Source organism: Corvus moneduloides, chromosome 1 (genome assembly GCF_009650955.1).
Source record: "Corvus moneduloides isolate bCorMon1 chromosome 1, bCorMon1.pri, whole genome shotgun sequence".
NCBI lineage: Eukaryota > Metazoa > Chordata > Aves > Passeriformes > Corvidae > Corvus > Corvus moneduloides.
Window position 1 is genome coordinate 37,659,531 of NC_045476.1, and position 22,784 is coordinate 37,682,314.

A 22,784-nucleotide genomic window follows, 5' to 3' on the forward strand; every position below is an offset into this window, starting at 1 on the left:
TCAGCAACACATAATGCTAACATCTGCAAACAAGAATAAAGGGCTACCATTTTATCTGAAAACTGAGTTTCTGTGAGGACCTGGCAGACTGACACAGCCACGAACCCAGTTTCACTAAAAGAAAATCAAGTGTTTCTATGCAAGCATAAGTCTTTTAGGAGACAACGAGAAAAGAAATACACCTTTATGCATACATAGTGTCCAAATCCTTGCACAGAAATCACTGATAAGCCAAGGTAATCACAGTGGATGAAACCAAAATACAATAAAAAAGGCTCCAGAACAAAATCCATGTTAAACTATAAACTCCTGAGATAAAGTTTCCTTCATATAAGAAACCAAAACCCAGAAACTGGAAGTTTTTAGGAGAATATACACATTGTGAGGTTTGCAGGCAGTTTCTCATCATGAGCCAGAGTGATTTCAGGGAGCTGTTTTCAAAGAATACATCCCAAGCGCCATCCTGTGGCAACAGGCAGCCTGACAGTGCTCACCCCTTACCTGGCCGCAGGGCAGGAGGGCTGTAATTAACAGGTGGGGTCTCCTGATCCAAGAAGCAAACTCATAATGAGAACACTTCTTTCCCTTGAAGCAATTAAGCCCCTCCACTTTGCATCAGAAACACAAGAATTTCAGCTACATTAAGCAATAATCATATCTTTCTCTCAAAAAGATAATGAGAGCCAATATATCAATATTATTATTACTAATAGTATCAACTATTATTATAACTATTAATAATAAAATCAGATAAAGATTGGTGGCTTGAGTGTCCATTTTTTGTAAAAAGTTACAATTTGAAAAATAATCATCATTAAAAGCAAGGTTTGCACTTTCCAGTTCAGTCCCCACAGAAATGTAACTCTTCTGTGGTACACAAGCAATCCGAAATTATTTATGGCAAGACCTTGGTTTTATCAGGACAGTTTTCATATCTTGCTTCATGGCTGTGTTTGTGGCATCTCTACAAGCAGCTCAGTAAAGGAGCTTGTTCTTTTACTTATTATTAAGCAAAAAATTCCCCAGATACAGTACATCTTGGTACCTACTCTCAGGTTTCCCCTTCTAAGTCACTGAAGACTTCATACAAAAAATTATCTCTCAGTCACAAAGTCAGAATTCCACTCTTGTGTCTAAAATATGGTTTTAAAAAACATGCCACAGCATTATCCTAATCTAGGAACTGGATCTTGATTTAAAAAATACGTGATTTTTAACTGAAATTCAGTTGTGAGTTATGAACTGACTGCAGTTTTTCCAGAACATAACTGCTTACAACTCTCTAGACTCAGAGCAGAAAGGGAAAAGGGCTTGTTTTCATCTCACTGAGAAACTTGGAGAGTAGAAAACAAAAAAGCAATCTTCACTATTTGAAAACTAAAAATGAAACCCCAACTTTTAGACTGATAAACTGAAATCCTGCTCTACAATGCTGATGAAAACACAACGGTTAACAAATTATCATCTTATTATTACAATGCCATAAAATAAGATTATATTGCAATGCAGTAAAGTACTGAAAAAGTGTGTTTCTTCACTGCAATTGACATATAATCAGTTATTCAGTGTCTAATATCTTGGTTCAACAAGAGTTTAGAAGAGTTTTTATGGTCTCTGCAAATTCTGCATAATCTCATCATGTGAAAAGCTATGCCTGGTTTAAGACCCCGCAGTCAATCTTGCTTAAGTCTGTGCTGTCTGCAGCTCTTCACACACCTACACTATCATTTTGTAAAACTGTTTATACGTAGGGCTCTCCATGCTGCAGCCTCAACCATTTTACCAAGATCAATACATTACTCTGGGGAACATATGAAACTCTGACATCCCTTTAATCACATTTTTCTAAGCAATTTAAATGATGCCTGGCTAATTCATTTTCATCCATTAAAGCAGATTCCTTACACACATGATAATTTTACTTGCTTCCTAGAATTGTTCAACCATGCAACATCCTTGCTATAAATTGTGGTAGTCAGTCCATTCCTGGTCCCAACAGTGCTTGTTTGCCAGAGGCTGGAGTCAAAGTTCTACAAATGTGAACACCAGCGGTCAAATCAGCCACCTCTGTGTATGTGTGTGTGTCCCCAAACACAAACTAAACACATGGAAACCCACCCATACATAAACTTCACAGTGAGCATTTCATTGCTTTGAAAACACTGGCATGATCTGGAGGCAGTGAGCCTCTGCTTGCCCCACTGAAGCTAGGGAGCAGGGGAGCAGGAACAGCCTAAAGGGTAAAATGAAGGGGAGAGTGGGTTAGAATCCCAAATCTTGCACTTTGAGCACAACAGAGAGGTCACAAGAGACAAAGCAACTCACAAAGGACTTGGAAAGAAGAATAATTTTCCACACCAGCTTGCACTTTGAAGCACACACTAAGTTGCTAAAGGATGCCATCAAGTATGCTTGGGAAGCACCCTGCCTTTCTGACCTCACCTGGATGAACGTGGTGGAGGTTTAGGTTGGATATTATGAAAAATTTCTTCACAGAAAGGATTATCCAGCACTGCAACAGGCTGCCCAGGGAAGTGGTTGATTCACCATCCCTGGAGGTATTTAAAAGATGTGTAGCTGTGGCACTTAGGGCCAATGTTCAGGGGTGGACCCTGCAGTGTTAACAGCTGGACTTGATGATCTTAAAAGTCTTTCCAATATAAATGATTCTGTGATTCTATGTCTCCAGGACCTTCTCTGTGAGCTCTGATCTTCCATGCTCTGCATATTGTCTGTTGTGACTAGGAAGCCACAATATGAATAGAGACACACAGAGATCAGGCACAAATACACAAAGCCAGAAAGCGAAATGCAGAAGTCTGTGTACAAGATATGGTCTTTGTGCAGTCCCTGTAAAGCCTTGTAGTTCTGCCTGATGTCTAAGAAGTCAATAATGGCCGCTGATGTGTTGTCAGATCAAGTTATAATACATCATACTCCCCTTCAACAACTGTTGATTATAAATATATGAGGACACGAGTATAAATGAATCAGTACAGAACACCCCAAACACCCACACTCTGTCCTAAAAGCAGATGGAATGGGTACAGAATTAATGACACCCAGCATTAAAGCCCTGCTGAAATCCTAGAATCCTAATATTGACTTGCAATCAGCTGTACTGATGTTCTTCTATAGGAAATACAGGCTAGTAGCATAAGCAAAGAAAAACTGTTCCAGGTATCCTAAATTTGGTCAGATAGCTTTGAGACTGAATCAGGCTGCTCGTAGTCAGAGGCAGAGAAGACAACCCTCAGCTCCTTGCTTCAGGCTTCCCACTACGCTGCTGCAGCAATGATGCAGCTTCAGGATTTAAGATGGGTAGGATGTGGGAAATGGAACTGAATAAGGGATCAATATTCTCCTGATCTAGTGTGCTTGTACTGCTAAATAAATTCTGGGGGACAAATGGATCCCTTAATATCAGTCCCAGGTCTGGAAAAACTCCAACAGAGGAGACTTCTTGGCTTTCTGGTTAGCCAACACCTGTAGTTTAGAAGAAATGTTTGCTGTCTTCAAGTTGTATGAGCAGTTTTTCCAAGTTTGAGATATTACAGTCTGGGTTTTTTGCTTGTGTGTTTGAGTTTTGTTTTCTTAATCAACTGACAAATTTTTTAAATGGAAGTAGTTTGCAAACGCTCACCCTAAGACATCAGAACTCATCATAAGGTGACCAGTTAAAAACAGACATCACTTGGGCTGGATCTCACAAAAAGCCTTTTTAGAATTTCTGCTGCTCATTAGCTTTATCCCTTATCAGAACACTTGCAGACACTTCAGAGCAGATTCCCAGGCATATGAGTTATTTCTTATACCAAGAAAACAGAAGTTAAAAAAACCCTAGCACAACAAAACAAGTGATTAATTAACATTTTTTAGCTGTTAATCCTGAGGGTTTTTTTTTTAAGAGCACTGTATTTTACAACATTAACACTGTCTTTGATCAGATGAAAGTGGCCTATTTGAGAAGAAAGTAAAGCCTATCTAACACCCTACTTTTTCTTCTTCTCATTTAGGAGGCATGAGGAAGATAAAGCTTGCAAGAACACTCCACCTCCCACTCATGCTTCACATGATATTGCCAGCATAGCTTAATTAGTTTTGCCCAGCTCTTTTTGAGAATGCATTTGGTAAGCTCAAACACAATTACCTGACTTAAATTCATCTTGTTGGCTTTTGCCTGATTCTTTTCTTCACATAAGTCTTCAGAGATGGCTTTGTTTTTCTTCCACCTTCTTGATCTCTTTTCTATATCATAATGGACTTCTTCAGTCTCACTGCTGTCTGAATACTCCAAGCTAGTTGCCTGTGGATTGAAATTTACATCTAGTTCTCCATGGAAGTGCTTCTTTTCCATTCTGGGCACATCACTTTGAGTTCTGCTTTGCAACCAGAGAAGCTTGCTAGGTCCTTTAGCTTCCTGGGAAGAGTTTACTGAAGATGTTTCCGAATCGGAGAACACTGTTTCAGTGTTGGTGTACAACCCAGAGGAGGGGGAGGTCACTGCCTGGTACTGACTGTTGCCATAAGCCCACTCACTGCCATACTGGGAATTGGAGTAATAGAAGTCGTCTGGCAATTGTCGAGGTCTCTGCCGCAGCTTATTCAAGGCCACATTCCAGTCATAGTCATCCTCGCTGTCCGAGCCCATCTCGTCATAGGCAGACACAATGCTGGACTCATTCTCCAAAGCTTTGAACACCTGGCTCTTTGGTTTGGCAAGCATTCGAGGGCGAGGCAGAGTGACATTCTGCAAAGCCATCCAATTTCCATCGGTGCTTTGGAAAACAGAAGGTGGACCTATGAAAAGAAAACAAGGACAACTGTGATCACACTGTGAAAGGCTGCTTTTACTTGCCACAGATTGAAGGTTTCAACAAAACTAACAGACAAACGGAAGTGCTGCTGCCACATGAACTCTCCTATGTTGAGAGGCAAGCTGCCCTACTACTCAGAAGCCACCACTTTAAGTCATGGTGACGACTAAAATGGGGGGGTACTTGGACCAAAGCTTTTTTCTAAAAGAATTATTAGGAAAGCCTGATGGAACATCAGCATATAGACATGTAGAAATCCTGAGTTTTGCAAATGCCTCTGATTCTGTGTGCAATTCTGGTCCCTCATGTTGAAGAGGAAAGACAGAAAAGGAATCCGAGAAGAGCAACAAAGGTTGTACCAGGTTCTGAAATGGTGTCCATTCAAGGAATGATTAAGTAAGCCAGAGCTCTGCCATCTGGAGGAGAGAAGACTGAGAGAATACATGCTAAAAGAGATGGGGGAATCTCCTCCAACCTAACTACTAGAGAGCATGAAGTGAAGCCAGAGAAAACAAGGTTCTAAACAAACAAAAGAAAGAAGTGGGATGCAATGCATACGAAACCTAAGGGCGTTTTGCCTAAGGTTCTCCTGGATGCTTGAAATTATGTGTGATAAAACAGAGATGGCTGTGAACATGGAGGAGAAATCCACTAAAATTTACTAAATACAGAAAAACACTTCTAGCTGAGATAGTCATTAAGTTGAAAGTTCTAGAGGTTCAGAGCCTACTCAAAGGCAGTATGAAAAATACTTGCTTTGTCCTAATATCTCCTAGACTCTTGCTTATGGCTGCTGTTGCTGCTGTTGTTGTACCCCAGACAAAATACCAAATGAGGCTTCTGTCTGACACAAGCACTGCTTCTCTTGTATCCTTCCACATTTTCAGAGTAAGTTGTACAACTCCAACACAAAAATCAAAAAAAGTCATAAATATGGTCAGAAAATGCTGTATAACTCTCATAACTCTGAGAATTGCATTTCCTCTAAATTTAGATTTAATTTCCAATCAAAACTGAAAATTTCCCTCATGGGAAATATGGATGTGTGACGACTTTGCCTTCTTCAGCACTTGAACAAATATATAATGCCATGGATTTACATGGTAATCCAGCCTACTGAATGAACTTTACAGACTTATGGAGTCCTTCCATGGGTTCAAATTTGTTATTTTCAGAAACCTATAGAAATACTTAATATAAACCATTAGTTTTCTCAAAAGGTAAGCAGAACATCACTATTTTCAAGTGGACACAGTAATATCTGGGTCTGTTGTAGAATATAATTAGGCATTTTGACACCCCTACAAAAAACAAAACAAAAATTACATGGTAATTGAACTTAGGGGCTATGAGAGTTTTATGACAGCTTTTGCATTTCTTACTCATTTGAATCCTTCTGGCTTGTTTTCACTTACTAAGTTTTAAGTCAATTCAGAGAACTTGAGAAAATACAATTCTTAGTCCTGCTTAAAAGGAAATCGAAATAATACTAGTTCTCTTGTAGCAGTGACCAACCAAGGCTGTAACTGAAGTCAGGTGTGTAAGGAGGACTAATAATTCTTTATTGTAACCTCTGATTTTGGAGAAAAAAACCCAAACAAGCTATCAAGCATAAGAAACTTCCGCTTGTTCACTTTTCCCATCTATACTCACTAATCTAAGTATAAGGTTCTCTTGAGAGAAAGAACTTCCCTTAAAACATTGTTCCTTCAAACAAAGCCAACAGCTCTGCAGGATATAAATCTCCAACAGGAACTGAATTCAACTGCACCACATTACACAAATGTAATGGGGAGCCACAAACTTCTTTTCAACCCCAAACCATAACCCCCCTTATTCTATTTAACAACACCACATTTAACCACATGAGAATCAGTCAACCAACCTCAGTTAACTGAAAAAAGGACAGGATAGAAGTTGATTACATCTTAGAGGGCCAAACAGGGTAGAAAGCCATTGAGAACTCTATATGCAGAAAGCCGACTCAGTTTTATCCCAGCTTCTACAATGTCAAGGGCTCCCTTCCTGATTTTTCAAAACAAAGTCACTTACTTTGGATTCTGCACACAATTGTTTGGGCATAAGCTATAATTCATCCATGTGAAAAGGAAAAAAAGATTTAAGAAGTGTCATTTTAAGACTATTGATAAAGGGGGGAAAAAAGCCAGTATCATAATTTGGCTCTTGAGTCACCATTTAAACCAATATGAACTGTAACCAAAACTAATTGTGAACTACACCAAACTCTTGGTTGAGATTTCTCGTTTTCTGTATCATAATACAAAGCTGTTTATTACTGCATAGGTGAGACCATGTTTGCAGATATTAGCACAATCAGCTATTTACTATTAGTTCAATAGGCACCACAATTTCAGCACAAATGTGGTTTTTAGATGAAAGAAGCGGAAAAAATCTCTGAGTAGAGCACCTGAAAAGAAACTGGGTCAATTTGTTGTTCTGCTATGGTTAAGCATTGTTAAATACTAAATTGCTCAACAGTTGAATGCAACGGGATTCAAGTGGGTTCTTAAATTTAAGCACCAAATTAACTGCTTTACTGAAAATACACCTTCCACTAAGATGCCCAGGAGAAAACCACTTCTGACAGTGGGTTGATTAAAAAATTCACAGAGTAATGCATACTTGGTTACATCAGATTTTAGTACTACTTTAAGAAGAATTTCTTTCAGGGGGGAGGAGAAGTATTGAAATTGTCTACATTTCAGTCTCCCCAGTTATCAACTGGCAGTACAGATAAACAAATTGAACAGATGGGCAGCCCCGATCCCAGGTCCCCACCAAACCCAAACACACATTTGACTGCTTCTGCTTGCCAGTGTGTAGAGAGGCAGCTGTGGGAGTTACAGCACCAGTGAACTCACCCCACAAAAGAGAAGTTTTCTGCTTGTACAGCTTCATGAACCAATGTGCTACAGGGGTCAGAGGGGTTCTACAGCTGCTACAAGAGAAGAAGCAAGAACAAGCAGATTCTGTCATGGGATGACAACACTTGGAGCCAGGGAATGCTGCTGCAACGAGTTCAGCTCTTCCCCTTGTGCAGCTGTAGGGGTAAAAACTAACCAACTCTTTGGTGGGGGAGTTGCCTGGTGCTACACTCTTGTGGCCTCACAAATGCTTCAGCCAGAATAACAGAGGCAATGGAAACAGGACCACCCCAAGAGCAGGAGCCACAATTGCAAAAGCACAGAAAGAGTTAGGTTGGAAGGGACCACAGTAGGTCAGCTGGTCCAACCAACCTGCACATGGATTGCATCCAGGTTCTTGAGTATCTTCAGTGAATGGGACTTCACAGCATCTCTGGGCAACCTGTTCCAGTGCTTGGTCACCTGCATAATGAAGAAGTTCTGTCTCATATCCAGGTGGAACTTCCTGTGCATCAGTTTCTGCCTGTTGTCTTTTGTTCTATTGCTTGGCACCACTGAGCAGAGCCTGGCTCCATCCTCTGACACCCTCCCTTCAGATACTTATATACATTGGTATCTTCAATGACAACCTGTCTCTATGTCATCTAGAAGTAACCAGGGAATTGCATCCTATCTCAGGGTGCTGATTCAGGAATGGAGCTGACTTGGAAAGCTGCTCACCATCCATCATCCATATTTACATCCATACATAATGCATGATGACAGAGGTCAGATTGAGGGAAGCTGCTGCTCTGTGAAGTTCCTACGCATACAACTTCCTCAAACTAGTCTGGAAGCACCAGTGAGTAGGGCTGCACAGAACACTGCACCGCGAATTCATCAGGGTTGAAAATAAAGTTGCAAGAAGGAATTCTAAATGTGAATTATTTCAATGGTTGGCTCACTATGTAACCTCATGAAAAGTCACCCTGTGCCACAGAAGGGATACAATGAGCAGCTGCAAACCCCTTCAACTGGAGGACAGATTACCAATGACAAAGAAGGGCCCTTGGGCTTTTGCATCTTTGAAGCTCTGAAATGTATCTGAAGTAGTTGCCTAAATTTTGTAACAATCCAAAATCAACTTCACAGAGAACCAAATTTTGAATAATTTTTTTTAAAGAAAGTTAAAATAAGCAATGACATAGCCCAATGAAATTGTGACACAGCAACATCAAATATACATTTTATATGTGACCTCTGAAAGCACAGAGGTCAGCAAAAACGCCCTCGAGAAGGTCCTTGCTTTAAGTTGTATTTATTCCATGTGAGTGAGAACCAAAAAAAGAATCTTATTCGTACTAGAAATATTTACTTGTTTCATTTAGCCTGTCTACACTCTTCCAGCTGGGTAATGCAGAGAGCTTGCGTTCCTTCTGCTTCCTGGACTGTCCCTTTTGCTGCCTCCGAAGAGCCTCGGTCACAGACGACGCAAGGTCTTGTCCTTTACTGGCCGTATCTTCGCTAGCCAGGGAGAATGCAGACTGAGACCTCTGTGGGATTAAAAATCAAAGAGTTTAATTTAAAAATAAAAGTAGTTAATTATCCAACCCTTTACCATAATTAGTATTCAGTAACTCATGGAGTGTGGGATCTGCTACCATCACAAATAGGATTTAATGTATTCAAAAGAATTGTTCCAGCATTAGATTGCTTATTTATGTGCATTTCTGATGCTATGCAAAGTAGCAGGAAATTGTTTATACTACCATGGACCAGATGGAGAGAAATAATTAAGGTGAAGTTGTTGGGAATGTGCTTGGTGAGAACTAAGTGCTTTGACTCAAGTTAGCCAGAAAGGGATCCCATTGTGGTGAGACATGATGATCTATTGTTGGCTCAACAGGCCATCTGGTGTAACAATTTGCAGAAGTTAAAAATTAAAAAAAAAGCAAACAAACAGCCTGTTCCCCAGAAATAGATATACAACTCAACTGGTTTTAATGCAGAATTCTGTTTGCTAGGACATACAGACATAACACCCAATATGCTGAGCAGTTTTATGCAGTCTTACTAATGAACTCAACATAGCCTACAATTGCACATCTATTTAGTTCTAGGAGGGTCACATTTCAAGGTACAATAAGGTAAAATAATGTTGTGATTGTTAATCAGCCCTGACTTCTACTGAGGAGAAGGAACTTTCCTTTGGTTCCACATAAATAGATCAGACATTTTAGTTTTGACCTAGGCACAGAGAAGTCAGTCAGTTGCAGAAGACACATTTAAATTTCGCCTTTTTTAAAAAGCTGTGAAAGCTGACAGTGTCCAGCTGATTTCAGGAGAACTCACTCCTGCATATCAAATCACATACGTAGTTCTAGAAACAAAGCTACAGAGCTTGAGTTGAGTTGCCTTTCCTGCAGAGTCAGTAGAAGACTGCATATGACAGGTTTTCAAGTGGCTCAGCTGCTTTGCACAGGCCAAGTTGGCACTCTCAAATCCTTGTACATTTTTACTGATGTTCAAATGACAAATAATTAACTAAATCTGTTACTCTCAAAAGGGCCAGTCTTTGCCTGTATCAGAGGTCTGCTTTGCACTGGTGCAGGTGAGGTAAAGGAGAACTTGACTTTCAGTCATTTTCAAGGTCCTTCAAATCCCAGGACAGCACAAGCATTGCTGGGAGCCCTGCTGGCTTGAAAGCCACACTTACACCACTTTCTGGCTGCACCTCCTCTCATCTGAAATGCTCCACTGTGGGACCCATGTACTATGCCAGAAGATTTAATTAACTGCAAATCTTTCTGTATCCTTGGCTCAGCAGTAAAAGGAAACACAATTAAGCATAAGGGTTTAGCTTGGCTTCTGAATTCATGAAGAAAAGCCAGAATTATTGCCCTAGAATCAAATATTTTCTATAACTACAATGACTGCACAACTTTGTTAATCTTGTCCAGACAAAGACACAGGTCCTAATATGATGCATTGGAGTGTTTCCTTTTAAATTTAGTGATATAAACTATTCACAACACGCTCAAAGCAATTTTACTACAGCGAATCTTTCAGGTGCATCACTTTTACAAGCCAGCGATATTCAAGTGTATATTTAGTCTGTTCCAAACCTTGAACTAGATCTTTCATTGATCAAGATCATCTGAATCCTTCTTAACCCTGAAAAAGTAATAAAATAAAATAATTTAATGCAATGCACACAGGTACATAAATTGTTTCACTACAGGAAATTTGCTCATGAACTTTGATTTCATCCTGGCAGGATATGTGGACAATATAAAGAGCTCTGCCACAAATTTGCCACCTGAACTGTGACAAGATTTAACCCTGTTGTGGTTCACTCCACTTCATTGTAAAGCTAGAACTACAAAACTTGCCATGTTTTCAATAAATTAGGTCCGGTGTCTGACACATCTTTTGAAATCTTTGTGGTAAAGCTGTTATATACTGGAAGCAGCAAGCTGTTGTGGCTGTCACTGTCTTCACAGTACCATGAATATTCTCTCAGGGCACATTCTTTTTCCATGTACATATAGCAAACAAGAGAGGTAAGAGACTCAGAAGACCCAAAAGAAGGAATACCCTACAGTTCAACCAGTAGTATCTATTTTCCCTTATTACTCAAAGAACTGGATCTTTAAGACGAAGAATATCAGGAAGAGCTTAAATAGTCTGTAAAATGATAACCTGGACTCTGACAATGAGAGTAACATGCTTTTCTTGTTATGTAAAATCTGTGTGTTTGACAGCTTTCCTGTTTTGTTTAAATGGCAGCCTCTCATGTGCCTACTCACCATTTCACCAACATCACAGTAAAGTGATGCCATCGAAGTGATGGCAGCGTCTGCTCTTTGCTCTCAACTCACCTAAGACCTGCCAGCAGCTTAACCCTGACAACACAGAACTTGGCATGGGCTGTGAAACCTCTTGAAGGAGCTGGGCACTCTTGCCCCAGGCTGATGCTTTGGCAGCAAAGCTGCAGCCAGCAGTGCCCGAGCAATTTAAAGCCAGCTCAGGTGCATCAGTACTATAGGGCAGATAAAGCTTTCAGAAGGACTAGGAGAGACACAACAGCTTGAAGGATTTAAAAAGGAGAAGATGAACAGCCTGAAGGATAAAAAGAGGTGAAAACCAAGGAAGCACAGAAAAGAAAGTGGACACAGTCCCATGTGGTGTAGTGGCTTAAGATCTGAAATAAGCTCAACCAAACAAGCTTACCTAGCAAAAAGCTGATTTTTTGAAATTGTGTGCTAAAACTTTTGGGTCAGATCAGAGGGCAACTGCTCTCCACAGTTTCTGCAAGGTCTCTGTGGAGCAGGAAATTGGTATTAGGCAGGAACTACTCCCAGGAAATCCAGTTGAAATACAGCAACGGGCAAAGCTTTTGGTGCCTCCAAAGCTTGGCTTGAGGCCATCCTCATTATTTTTCTACACTTTATGTGAATTTTGGACAAAATCTGTCTTGGACTGCTCTGCTCTACTAGAAGTGCCACCTTTTCTCACTGAGGATGGTTCAATGTCACAGAAGACTCAAGGAGAGAAAAGTAATGGCATAATAAAATAGCTTGGCTGCACCCCTGCATTTAGACCCTGAAAAAGGAAGATGCTGTTGAACTTGCACCCTTCACTACTATATTTGCAATTCTCTGTAGTTCTTGTACCTGGAGAGACTAAAATGATCAAGAAGTGCCAATGTTGTCATAAGCTCCAATTCAGAAGAATAAATAAAAGTAGAGGATTAGGTTATTTCTTGTTTTGAAAGTTAGTTTTAGATAGGGCTGGCAGTAGAATTGTGTTTTCCTCAGACAAGCAGGGGTGGAAAGAAACCATAAACATTCATTCCTGAGCAGTTCAAATCACTGGTAGCAATGATAATGACATAAAAAAGGAGTGTCAATAGCCAAGTTTGGTGTAGGAACAGGACAGAGACATATCCTGGTGTGAGAACAAACCAGTCTAAGTTGACTGTATTTTTCAGAGCACAAAAGCAAATGTTTGTCTACAATTTTATCTCCAATCAATTAGCAGCCTGACTCATGACTCTACCTGAAATGCAAACGACCCCAGGACCTCCTTTTGTTGTTTTTGCAAATAAAGAACAAACTAAAAAGTTAGTTATTTGGTGTGAGGTTACACAGCAAGAGCCCTAATCTTGGCTGGCACATGCATCCACTTAAACTCAGCCAGCACCGATAACTCCAGAGCCCTACAGCTGCAGCATGGGCTACATCCTACTTCCCTGTGGGCTGATTTCACTGCTGCACTGACCTGTGCAGGCAGCAGAAGCACACATTACTGTGCTGCATCGGTGCCTCCTTTCTTCACAGAGATAACAGCCCATCTGTAGATCCACAGTGGACATCTTTCTCCTGGGGATATTTGTATGGGAAGCAAAACACTGAAAATAAGGGAACAGGATTGAGAAGCCTGCCTGGCTCCACGTAGTTTCCCTGTGAATGGATGCATGGAGTACTGGAGGTAAGGCCAGCTGCCCTAACAGGCTCTTGGATTGGTTTGCTTTGGAACAAGGGATTTTTACTGACCAAATGAAGGAACCACATCCCTCAAGCTTTATCGATTGTCTATATGCTTGGACTGCAGCAAGATCTCGGGGCAGAAGAACCAAAAGTATCCAAAAAAATACAGGAGCCTAGATACAATTTTCAAAAGGCAGGCATGTAGGAACTTTGGTTTTGGTTTATAAAGACCTGAGATGTTAAGAAAGGAGCTAAAGATACCTGGCATATTTCCTAACCAGAAGTTCTGTTTCCTCAGCGGAAAAACCCACAACCCATTTGCCAAGTGCTATTTTAGGTGTATTTATGTGTTGTGAAAGACAAGGCTGCCCTGTAAGTTTTCAGTCGGACACTGCTGGTTTCTGCAGTGAATTGGTGCATCACCAGATGGCACTGCGGCCCCGCGGATCATTTGCTGGGCTCTGCACACACCCCACAGAGGCAGGTGCTGCCTGCTGGAGCGCTGGGCAATGCAGCACGGCTCACAAAATATAGTTGGGGTACTGACAGGCATTTCCAAACACCTGAGTTAGATGAGTTCCCCACCAAATCCTGCCTAGTGGCACGTCCCGTGAAATGTTTGCTACAATTCCAGGCACATTATTGTCCTTTTTTTAAAAATCCCTCTTCAGGGATTTCTGTTGCATAGTTTATAATGTCTGGATGGAGAGAACTCAGCCTTCATTTTTTACTGACCTGGAACTAAAAGGAATAATCTAATTCATTGATGGCCTTAAATAAAGAAATAAAAAAGAAGACAAAGTGGTTTCTGAAGATTAAAGAAGGAAGGCGTGAATAAAAAGTAATCCCATCTTCCATTACTTAACAAATATAAATATTCCATCTGCTATCAATAAAAATTTTCAAGTTCACTCTTCTGAACACTGAATAAATAAAAAAAAGTAACCAAAAGAAAGAACAACTTTATAAACCACAATAATGAATATTGAATCTAATGTTGATAATCCATAGATTCTTTACCTTCAACAACTTCCTTATATGTATGCATATTGTTTAGAGAGACAACATTAAGATTTTGCACTACATTATTCCTCAACAGATGAAAAAGTATGGGTAGTTCCTCCTTCTCCTAAAGAAAAGCCAAAATGTAAATTCAAAATAGGTCCCAAAAGCATCTGATAGGACTTCACAAGTGGATCATGCATGTTTTTTCCCCTCACTTCCCTCCTATTTCACCCTGTTCCCACCCTTACATTATGCTTCAGTTTGGTGTAAGTCATAAAACAGTGATTTCAACAGTGATTCAGTTGTTTGAAATAGATCAAGGACTCTCCCAGGTTCAGGAGGGACTGAGAACCCCGGGTGCCACAAGGCAGCTGCAGGGTCACCACTGTAGGAGCCTTTGCAGGCACAAGGACCTCAACACCAGTGCTGAGGGCAGGTACCTCTGGATTTGAGCAGCAGAATCCTGTGCTGTGCAAGCTCTGACCTGAGTGGCAGCTGTTAAGCTGGGCTTTGAGGACCACCTTGTTTATTCAGGGAAGCGACCTAGAACTGACACATAAACTCAGATGACTCAAATGCAACCTTATCGATCCCCTCTCCTCCCTTGCAAATTCTGCAGCTATGCCTGCCAGTGGTGCAGCAAATCCCCCTCTCAGCTGTGCTCTGTGAATATAATCAATTCACAGAACCAGCAGGTCTGGTAGCAAATACAGTAGCAGTCCCTAGGCATCAACAGCTCAGGCATCCTTTGGTAAGAAAACTCCCACACCAGGAAGGAGACAGTATGAGCTTGCAAATGGAGCCACTCTGCCACAGCCTATTTATCCTGGAAGTGATTTTCACTCTGCTTAAATGTATGCACTCCAGACAACTAGCAGTGGGAGTGAAATACCAAGGGTTTCAAGCATCTGTTCCTTAGTTAATCTTGTATGTGGCAAAGGATCTGTTAACAACCTTCTGAGAAAGGGCAAGAACAGGCAGATGAATAAAAGATTTTCACACTCAGTTGAAAGAAAATTCCCTCCTAACCACCCCTTGTGGATACCCCAGCCATCAGGGCAAACCCTTGAACAGCAGGCTAGGATAAAGCAAATATGACTGGTCCCTCTCTTGCAAAACCCGTAGAATATACTTAGAATAGTCTTCCTAGGGTCTGCCCAAGCTAGCTTTTTGTTCACTAGTGACAGACACATCCTGGCTGCACTGGATTGTTTCCATCCTTCTTATGGCCTCTTAGACATCTGATTCCCTTAGAAGCACTGTTCCTTTAAAAAGACTACAGAAATAATGATTAGCTAATCAGGAATGGGACTGTCAGCAGGATGAATTGCACAGCTGTGTAGTAATATGTGGAGCCACATTTGGGTGCACATTTATTTTGGTTCAATTCGGATTATCTGACCTTGATTATGCAGATGGAGAGAAGGGTTGTAAAGGTAGAGACACAAGAGCATATTCCTCAACAAACCCATTGCTGGTAGGCATGCCAGTAGCTCTACAGCATCACCTATAGTGTAAAAAAAAGGAAAAAAAAGCTGGCCCCACATGTGAAAGTGCCACTGCTTTGTTTGCAAGGAATTTGTAAACTAGCAATAATGGATATTTCATACTGATTCTAGAATATGAGTGTAAACATCCTTTTATTGTACTTACGGGGTTAACAATTCAGGAAAGTGCTAGGAGCATAAAATATCATAGTTTGATCGATGTAATGGATTTACGTGAACAAGTCTGTTGAAGTTTGTGGAATAGAGACTAGATATACCAAGGCAAATGAAATCCAGGCAGTGCCTTTACAAGGGATCCTTGTGCATTTAGCCATTACTGCTCCTCACATGTTCACCCACAGCCCATTCTTCTTCCCTCCTCCCACACTTTGAGTATTGTATGACATCTGAAAAAACCCGAACAAATGAAACTAAGAACAAAGAGGGAAGACGCTTCCCAGTTTGAAGACACCGAGAGCTCAGTTAGTATCTGTGATGTCAGTATTGCCACTTTACTTACAGAAGAGAAAGCTGAGCAACAGCAAAAGCCAAATCCCTGGTTCTGGTGTAGGACAGCAGGATTTTACTCTGCTACTAGCACACCTCTCTGGAAGCGTGCTTGTGTTTAAGAGGGTAGGGGGAGGAGGTGAGTTGGCACTTGCGTCTCAGGTCTAATTGCAGCCTTACACATAAACACACCATTTTTTTCAAGTCAATATTCTTCACTAAACACAACTATTCTTTTTTTATCCATCTCTAGGTGTGTCAGTTCCCTGTGCAACCTTTCATGTCCTGTTCTGACCCTCATCTACAAAGCTGTGCTCCGCACAGCACTCACCCAATCAGACAGAATCACTGTATCTCCTACTCAAACACCAGAGGAAGCCTTAAGTGTTCTGTGTTTATTTACTTCTTCCTCTGGCAATACACACCCTGATTTAATCTAAAAATAAAGTAAGGTTTGTCAGGCAGCCCAGCTCTGAGCATCACAGGTTTTAAGTGAGATCTGAAAATTCTGTGATACCCAGGAATGTATTAAGATAGAATCTTTAAAACAAAATAAACCTGCAAGAACAACCTTAATTATTTGGAAAACGACATTATACAATGACCACCCTTCTTTGTCCTTTCTCCTACTCTCTTTCATGCCTTAAAACCTATCTTGGTTTGCTGACACTAAGTGCAATGCAGCTGAATGTAGGCCTGCATGGGCTTGATCATGTACCTAGCATCGAAAACCGTCTTCTTGGAAGTTTGTCAAGTGCATGGATAGTATATGAAACCAAAAATCAGTAATTTTATGCTAGAGATACATCTCAAGAAGAAGTACAAACTCAAGCTACACAAACAGCTTTAAAAGGACAATGCTGTCATGTTTAGCCTTTTACTGATTACTTAGTGACCTGAGCCTTAAAAACTGGCACTATTTGCTGAGTCAGAATCACAGACTAGTTGTATCCTATCCTGCAGCAGTGGAAGGAGGAAAATCGACCAGATTACAATGTTACAGTGTCACCTGCGGAGTCAGCAGATGCCAGTATTATCTTTAACCTGGAAAGCACTTACGGAAATTTGGATCTTCCAATAATGAATATTAATGAAAAAGAGACATTATTTTTAGAGCACCAAGTGCTTTTCCATCTCGAAATGTACTGTTCTATCCCATTTTGTGCAAAGAAGATGGTGCTGCAGTTGACTTCTTTCAAAGGAAACAATACAGCAAATGACCCATCGGGATCCAGCTGATGGGCTTCTGGGTGAATGCACACCTGCCTCATTGGAAGCAGGTCCCAGCAATACACACCATGCAACCTTCTGATGCCAGCTCTTGCATAAAAGTAAAAAGCTCCATCTTCCCTCCAGCATGACACATTTATTAATTATGACATAAATATGATGTTTCTGATGCAGTCATTGGCAGGTAGGAACTGACGGCAGCTGGTATCAGCTTCCTGCAGTGCTATGCCTCCCTCATCTGAAATCGCTCTCCCACTGTGCTGCATGACTGCTGAACAGGATTCCTCCTCAAAAAGGTTTTCTTCAAGCACTGTTGTTTGAGACAAACCTAAAAATGTACAGAGCAGCTGCAAAACCTCCAAGGATTTCCAAAGCAGTGTTAGACCTCAGGCTCGTAGAACCTTCCTTCTCTTTAAAACAAATCAAAAGGAGAAAAAAAAAAAAAAAGGAAAAAATAAACAACTGTCAGTACACTGTGGACCTTATAATTAGCTTAACCAGTATATTTCTGCTTCCCCTGAGGTGCATCATAATGTGTATTTAATGAAATCCTCCTTTTCCCTATATCCCTAGCTGTTTCATACGCTATAAATTATGGATGAGCTTCTGTTTGTATATGCAATCTTTATGCTGTAAAATAAAGACCACTAATACAGCACTTAAAACACACCAGGGTGCCTTCACTCCATCAATGTTTAAATGGGATACAATATGCCAACTGGTCATTTGCTCTCTGGCTGGCAGTGATGTATGGCGGGCAAACTGGACTGAGAGAGCACAGAAACATCCACCCATTGCTCTGTACTTCTCCTATCCCAACACTGCACAGCCTTTGCTTACTGGTAATGAGAAACAGATGGTGCCATCCATCTCTTTTTATGAAATGAGGAAATAAAATATTCAGCCCTGTTTCACTATTTTTAGCCTGGGCAAGGGATCTCAAAAAAATCTGAGAGGGAAAAAAAGGGAAAAGACAATGTCTATAGCTACTAGCACACCATAGTACTGCAGTTAAGCAGTCAACAGTAGGGGAGGAAGCGGGGAAGTTTATCATATTTAATTAGTTTTTCAAAGCAAGTGGTTTTGGATGAGCATGGAGGTAAGGCAGGGCTTCCAGAGACCACTGGTAGTTTCTGGCTGATATGGATGAGCTGCACACAAATAGCTGAGATAAAAAGAGAAATTGCTTGGCAGGTGAAACCACAAGGTGATATCTGGGATTATTACAGCACCCCCTGACACTGTAAGCAAGTAACTTTGGCAATAAAATGCAATGCAATAATAAATATGGGTTTCTAAAGGCCAGTGTTACAGCATGCAATTGCCCTGTGTTATATATTACTAGTTTCATTGTGCTAGCAAAAGCACATGTATGATGTTGTGCACAGAAGACAAATAAAAATATTTGCTCCAAGATAAATTTTCACTTTTAAATTATGCAATTCTGACTGCCTCAGGATTTGCTATCCTTACCTCTCTTTACCCTGTACGTCTATCTTTCTCTTAATAATGTTTCTTCTTTCCTTTTATTTAATCTACCCTGCCTCTGCTAATTTGTTAGCCTGGTACCAAAGACATACTTGAACAGGGGAAGTTCTAGTTAAATAACCTTTATTGGGAAACAGGTTCACACACGTAACTCTGACACAGTAATAGTGTCCTTGGACAGCTTTGATAGGAAAAAATGAAAACTTGTTTCTCTTCTTCCTTCCCTTGGGATTGTTGTGGCCACTGTCTGTCTACCAAAACCTTGGTTGCAGTAGGAACACCTGTGCTAATAAATCTGTTGCAGCAGACCCCTTGCTAGCTGTGGCGTGTAAAGGTCTTTTTCATTACAGGCAGATCTCTGCCCAAACTAAGCCATCACACAGCTCAGTGTTAGGATGTATATACTCAAATCAAGAGCTTGAGTTTTTTTGTCAACCTAATGTCATCAGTTAGGAACTAAGAAAACTTAACTTATTGTAGTGAAATCCAGGAAGATTTGCTGTTACAGACTTGCACTCAAGAGTTCCTGGGAGGCAGTAAGGAGTTTTGCCTGGAATGGGCATAAGGCCTCTCTGCCAGCTTCTGTAGAAGTTAAGATTTGTTTCGAAAAGAAAAAAAAATTGCAATACTTTTGGCAGAAAAGACAACTTTCCTGCATGACATACAGAAGAGAATGTGGTTTAGTCCTGTAGATCTACTGACAGATGCATGCTTCCCATTTGTAGCTGAATGAAAACAAAGTGGAATGGAAAGCAAGCTCAGGAGGAGGAAGTTGAGTTGTTTCAGCACTGTTGAGGACAATCAAGAAGGCTGTAAGTGCTCTGCATTTGCTCTGCACAAATTGCCTCTCAGTAAACTTTCCAGCAGGCCCAGATTTTGTGACTTTAATTCTGCTATCTAATAGCCTAACATAACTGCAACTATCTTAGCTATGGGAATGACTGTAGCTATACTTCCTTTACGAGGGTGTCTGGTCACACTAACAAAATTCTCCTCTATTCAAAGCAAAAATAAACACATACACACTACAAAGGAGAAAAGAACAGAATAACACAACACTAGCAAATCAAAAGGCAGAAACTAAATTTATGGGAGAGATGAAACCGCACAACAGATGGCCAGATTCATTCATGTTCCTTAAAGCACTGTGGGAAGACAATTGGAACAAATGGTGACAAATGTGGCAAAAGACCCTGTACAGAGGTAGAGTCCTTATAAAATACTGTACACATCTGGATCTCTAGTACTGACTGATGGCTACAGAGGTTCTGAAGTTGTTCACACCTTAGTGCGACATTTCTGTTTCTCCAGTGTTTTTCACAAAGTCTACTATTACTCAAACCAATGAGCCTCCCTCTGGCAAAAAAATCAGGACTAAATTGTTACTTCAGAAGAGAATTTCAAAATGTGTTGAGATCAAGCTTAACTCTCCAAATGCAGAGCAGGCTTCTGGTATAATGACTGAGGATTTGAACAGCATTTTCATCCGAGTCCTGTCCTTAAACTTAAGGAAGAAAACTCATTTGAGTCAGACGCAAAATTAACTCTCTCTCTCCTGGCTTTTATATTCCACAAGCAACTTGCCTAGGAGCGACAGAGCAAAGCACTTAAGTCACGCTCACCCTGACTTCTGATCACTTATTAACAGCAGCACATTACAGGCAGTACCCCTTCATTCTGCAAATAGGTAGAAGACTAGGATGCGAGTCTGTATCTCAGCAATTCTGGCACACAGTCAATATTCTGGCATAAATCTGTTCTCACTGGGAGTGTAAGTGAGCAAACTTAGCTGGGAACTAGGACATAGCCCACGTTCAGTTCTGATGGTTCTGCTTAGTGGGGGAGAGGCAGTTACTGGCACAGCAGCAGGGCACTTGGAGCAGCAGCTTAAACCACAGTGTCAAAATGCACTGGAACTAACTCATCTGTCGCTGTCTTTCCTCTCTGATTGTCAAAGTGCTGGTCCAAGCCTACAGCTTATTTTAATTTCTTTTTACTCGCTGCTCTTTTAAAACTTTTACTAATGCAGCTTGTCAGATTTTTTTCAGCTTTATATCAGGAGCTAAAGACATCGTGCTGAGAAGTAAGTGGAAGGAGGAAACACTCTTTAGTGTAAGACATAAATGGTGCTCTGCAGCTGGGTTTACTTTCTTGTTGCTGGTAGTGGCTGTTTTCTGTAAGATGGCTAAGGAGAAAAAGAAACATTACAGAAACCTAACTTTATACAAAAGAATATATAACCCTCAGCAAAGACATACATAAAAGTTAAGTGAGCAGAAAAACTGTTCTGAGGAATAAACACTGAGGCATTGAGTCCTGTTAGCATTCAAACCAAACAGTGAGACTGCTCATACCACAAACTGAGCCCTCCCCAACACACTCACCAGAACAACGCAATGTCTGTGATGTACTTCCAAGGCCCATGGGGTGCGAGGAAAGCATGCAACTGAGTGACAGTGTGGCCAGACATAGAATTAATGCTTGTTCTCTGCAAGTCTCTACATACCATTCCAGACAGCAAGTATACGTATCCATGACTGCAACCTTCTGTTTTTGTGTACCAGAAAACACGGATAGTTGTGCTGTGCCACTCACCCACAAGGTGTAGGACCCCCTGCGGCTCCCTGGGAAGGTCAGCATGCTCTGATCCGAGACGGCGACGGATGCCAGGCCGCTGCTCCGCGAGGGCGGCCATTCCAAGTCGGCCTCGGCCTGCCCGGGTTTGCTCTTCTGCTTCTTTATAATCTGCAGGGTAGGGGAAAAACGGGGTGGGAGGGGACAGAAAAGTGCTGCTCGGAAAATACTGTCTGAGCCATATGGAGAAGATTTAGATGAACCCTGTCTCAAGGCAAGCTCCCCAGGAGAAACATTTGACTTTCCCTTTGCTCTTGCTGTAGCTCATGCAAGGATTTCTCAGCTGAAGTCCTACTGCTTGCAGGCACATAAGCATTGATACAATATATAATACTGCCTGTAGGAATACCAGAGGTGAATTACACAAACATAGAAACCTGTTGCTACAGTAACACTTCAGCAGCATCTAACTGTCAAGTATTTTCTCAGACAAGACTTTTTGCCAAGAAACATAAAATACTAGATATGAGGGGAATTTCAAAGGCTCCCATGACACGCAGACAAATTCTAGTGAAAACAAAGAGGTCTAAGGTCTCTAGACACTATTTTTATTCTTGAAAATCTACACCATCTTAAGATAGAGATTGATCATGTCTCCCTACACTGACAGATTACATCCTGCTACACTTCATTTCCACAACTCAAATAAAATAAAATATCTACAGAACATTATACTATGGTGTAAAAGATTTTTGTTAGGCAGCTCTTGACAAAAATGGTAGCAATTCAAGCTTGGCTGAGATAGGCTCTGGACTATGAAGGACCCGATAAACAGAATTGATATTCTAACATCACCATTAAAAAAGAAGGCAGATTATTTTCCAGTGAGCTGCTGCTCTTCCGGCTTTTCTTGGCAGCCTTATAAACAACATGTTCCTCTTTTGGTGTGTGATCCACATGCGGCTGTTAAATGCCACAGCCCATCCAAAGATGTGACGTCTAGCTTATTTCACATGGAAGGAGACTAACTTAGCAGAGTGGTTACTTTACTGATCACAGGAGCTTAATAGTGCTCTGCTCATGCTCATCTTGCCTTACTTACTTGTCCAGACAAACTCAAGGGGTATTTTTTCCCACTAGCCCTCCACTTTCATTCTGCCAACTGTGAGCTTTGCAGGGAGAAGATTGAGCTTTACATGAAAAGCCACAGAAATCAGACACACCAAGGGTTCTGTGATTTTTTGAGTGTCTCTCTCACAGCATCATTAAGAGAATTCTGTGTTAATGATTGATGTTTTCTTTGAACATGTTGCAGATGCA

The 22,784-nt window shown here is 40.9% G+C and overlaps 1 protein-coding gene across 7 annotated transcripts in view; it reads right to left on the minus strand.

Annotated features, from left to right (window-relative positions):
- Positions 1-22,784, minus strand: part of MYRIP (myosin VIIA and Rab interacting protein) — a 213,203-nt gene that overhangs the window by 27,989 nt on the left and 162,430 nt on the right. For 4 of the 7 annotated variants that reach the window (XM_032106123.1, XM_032106158.1, XM_032106114.1 and 1 more), the window contains exons 8-11: positions 21,486-21,635; positions 9,057-9,234; positions 8,075-8,164; positions 4,151-4,800 (exon numbers count right to left, since the gene is read on the minus strand). In XM_032106123.1, the coding sequence (XP_031962014.1) occupies positions 4,151-4,800; positions 8,075-8,164; positions 9,057-9,234; positions 21,486-21,635 (1,068 nt within the window). The remainder of the gene's footprint in view (positions 1-4,150; positions 4,801-8,074; positions 8,165-9,056; positions 9,235-21,485; positions 21,636-22,784) is intronic. The other 3 variants (XM_032106168.1, XM_032106149.1, XM_032106142.1) reach the window with 1 other exon arrangement.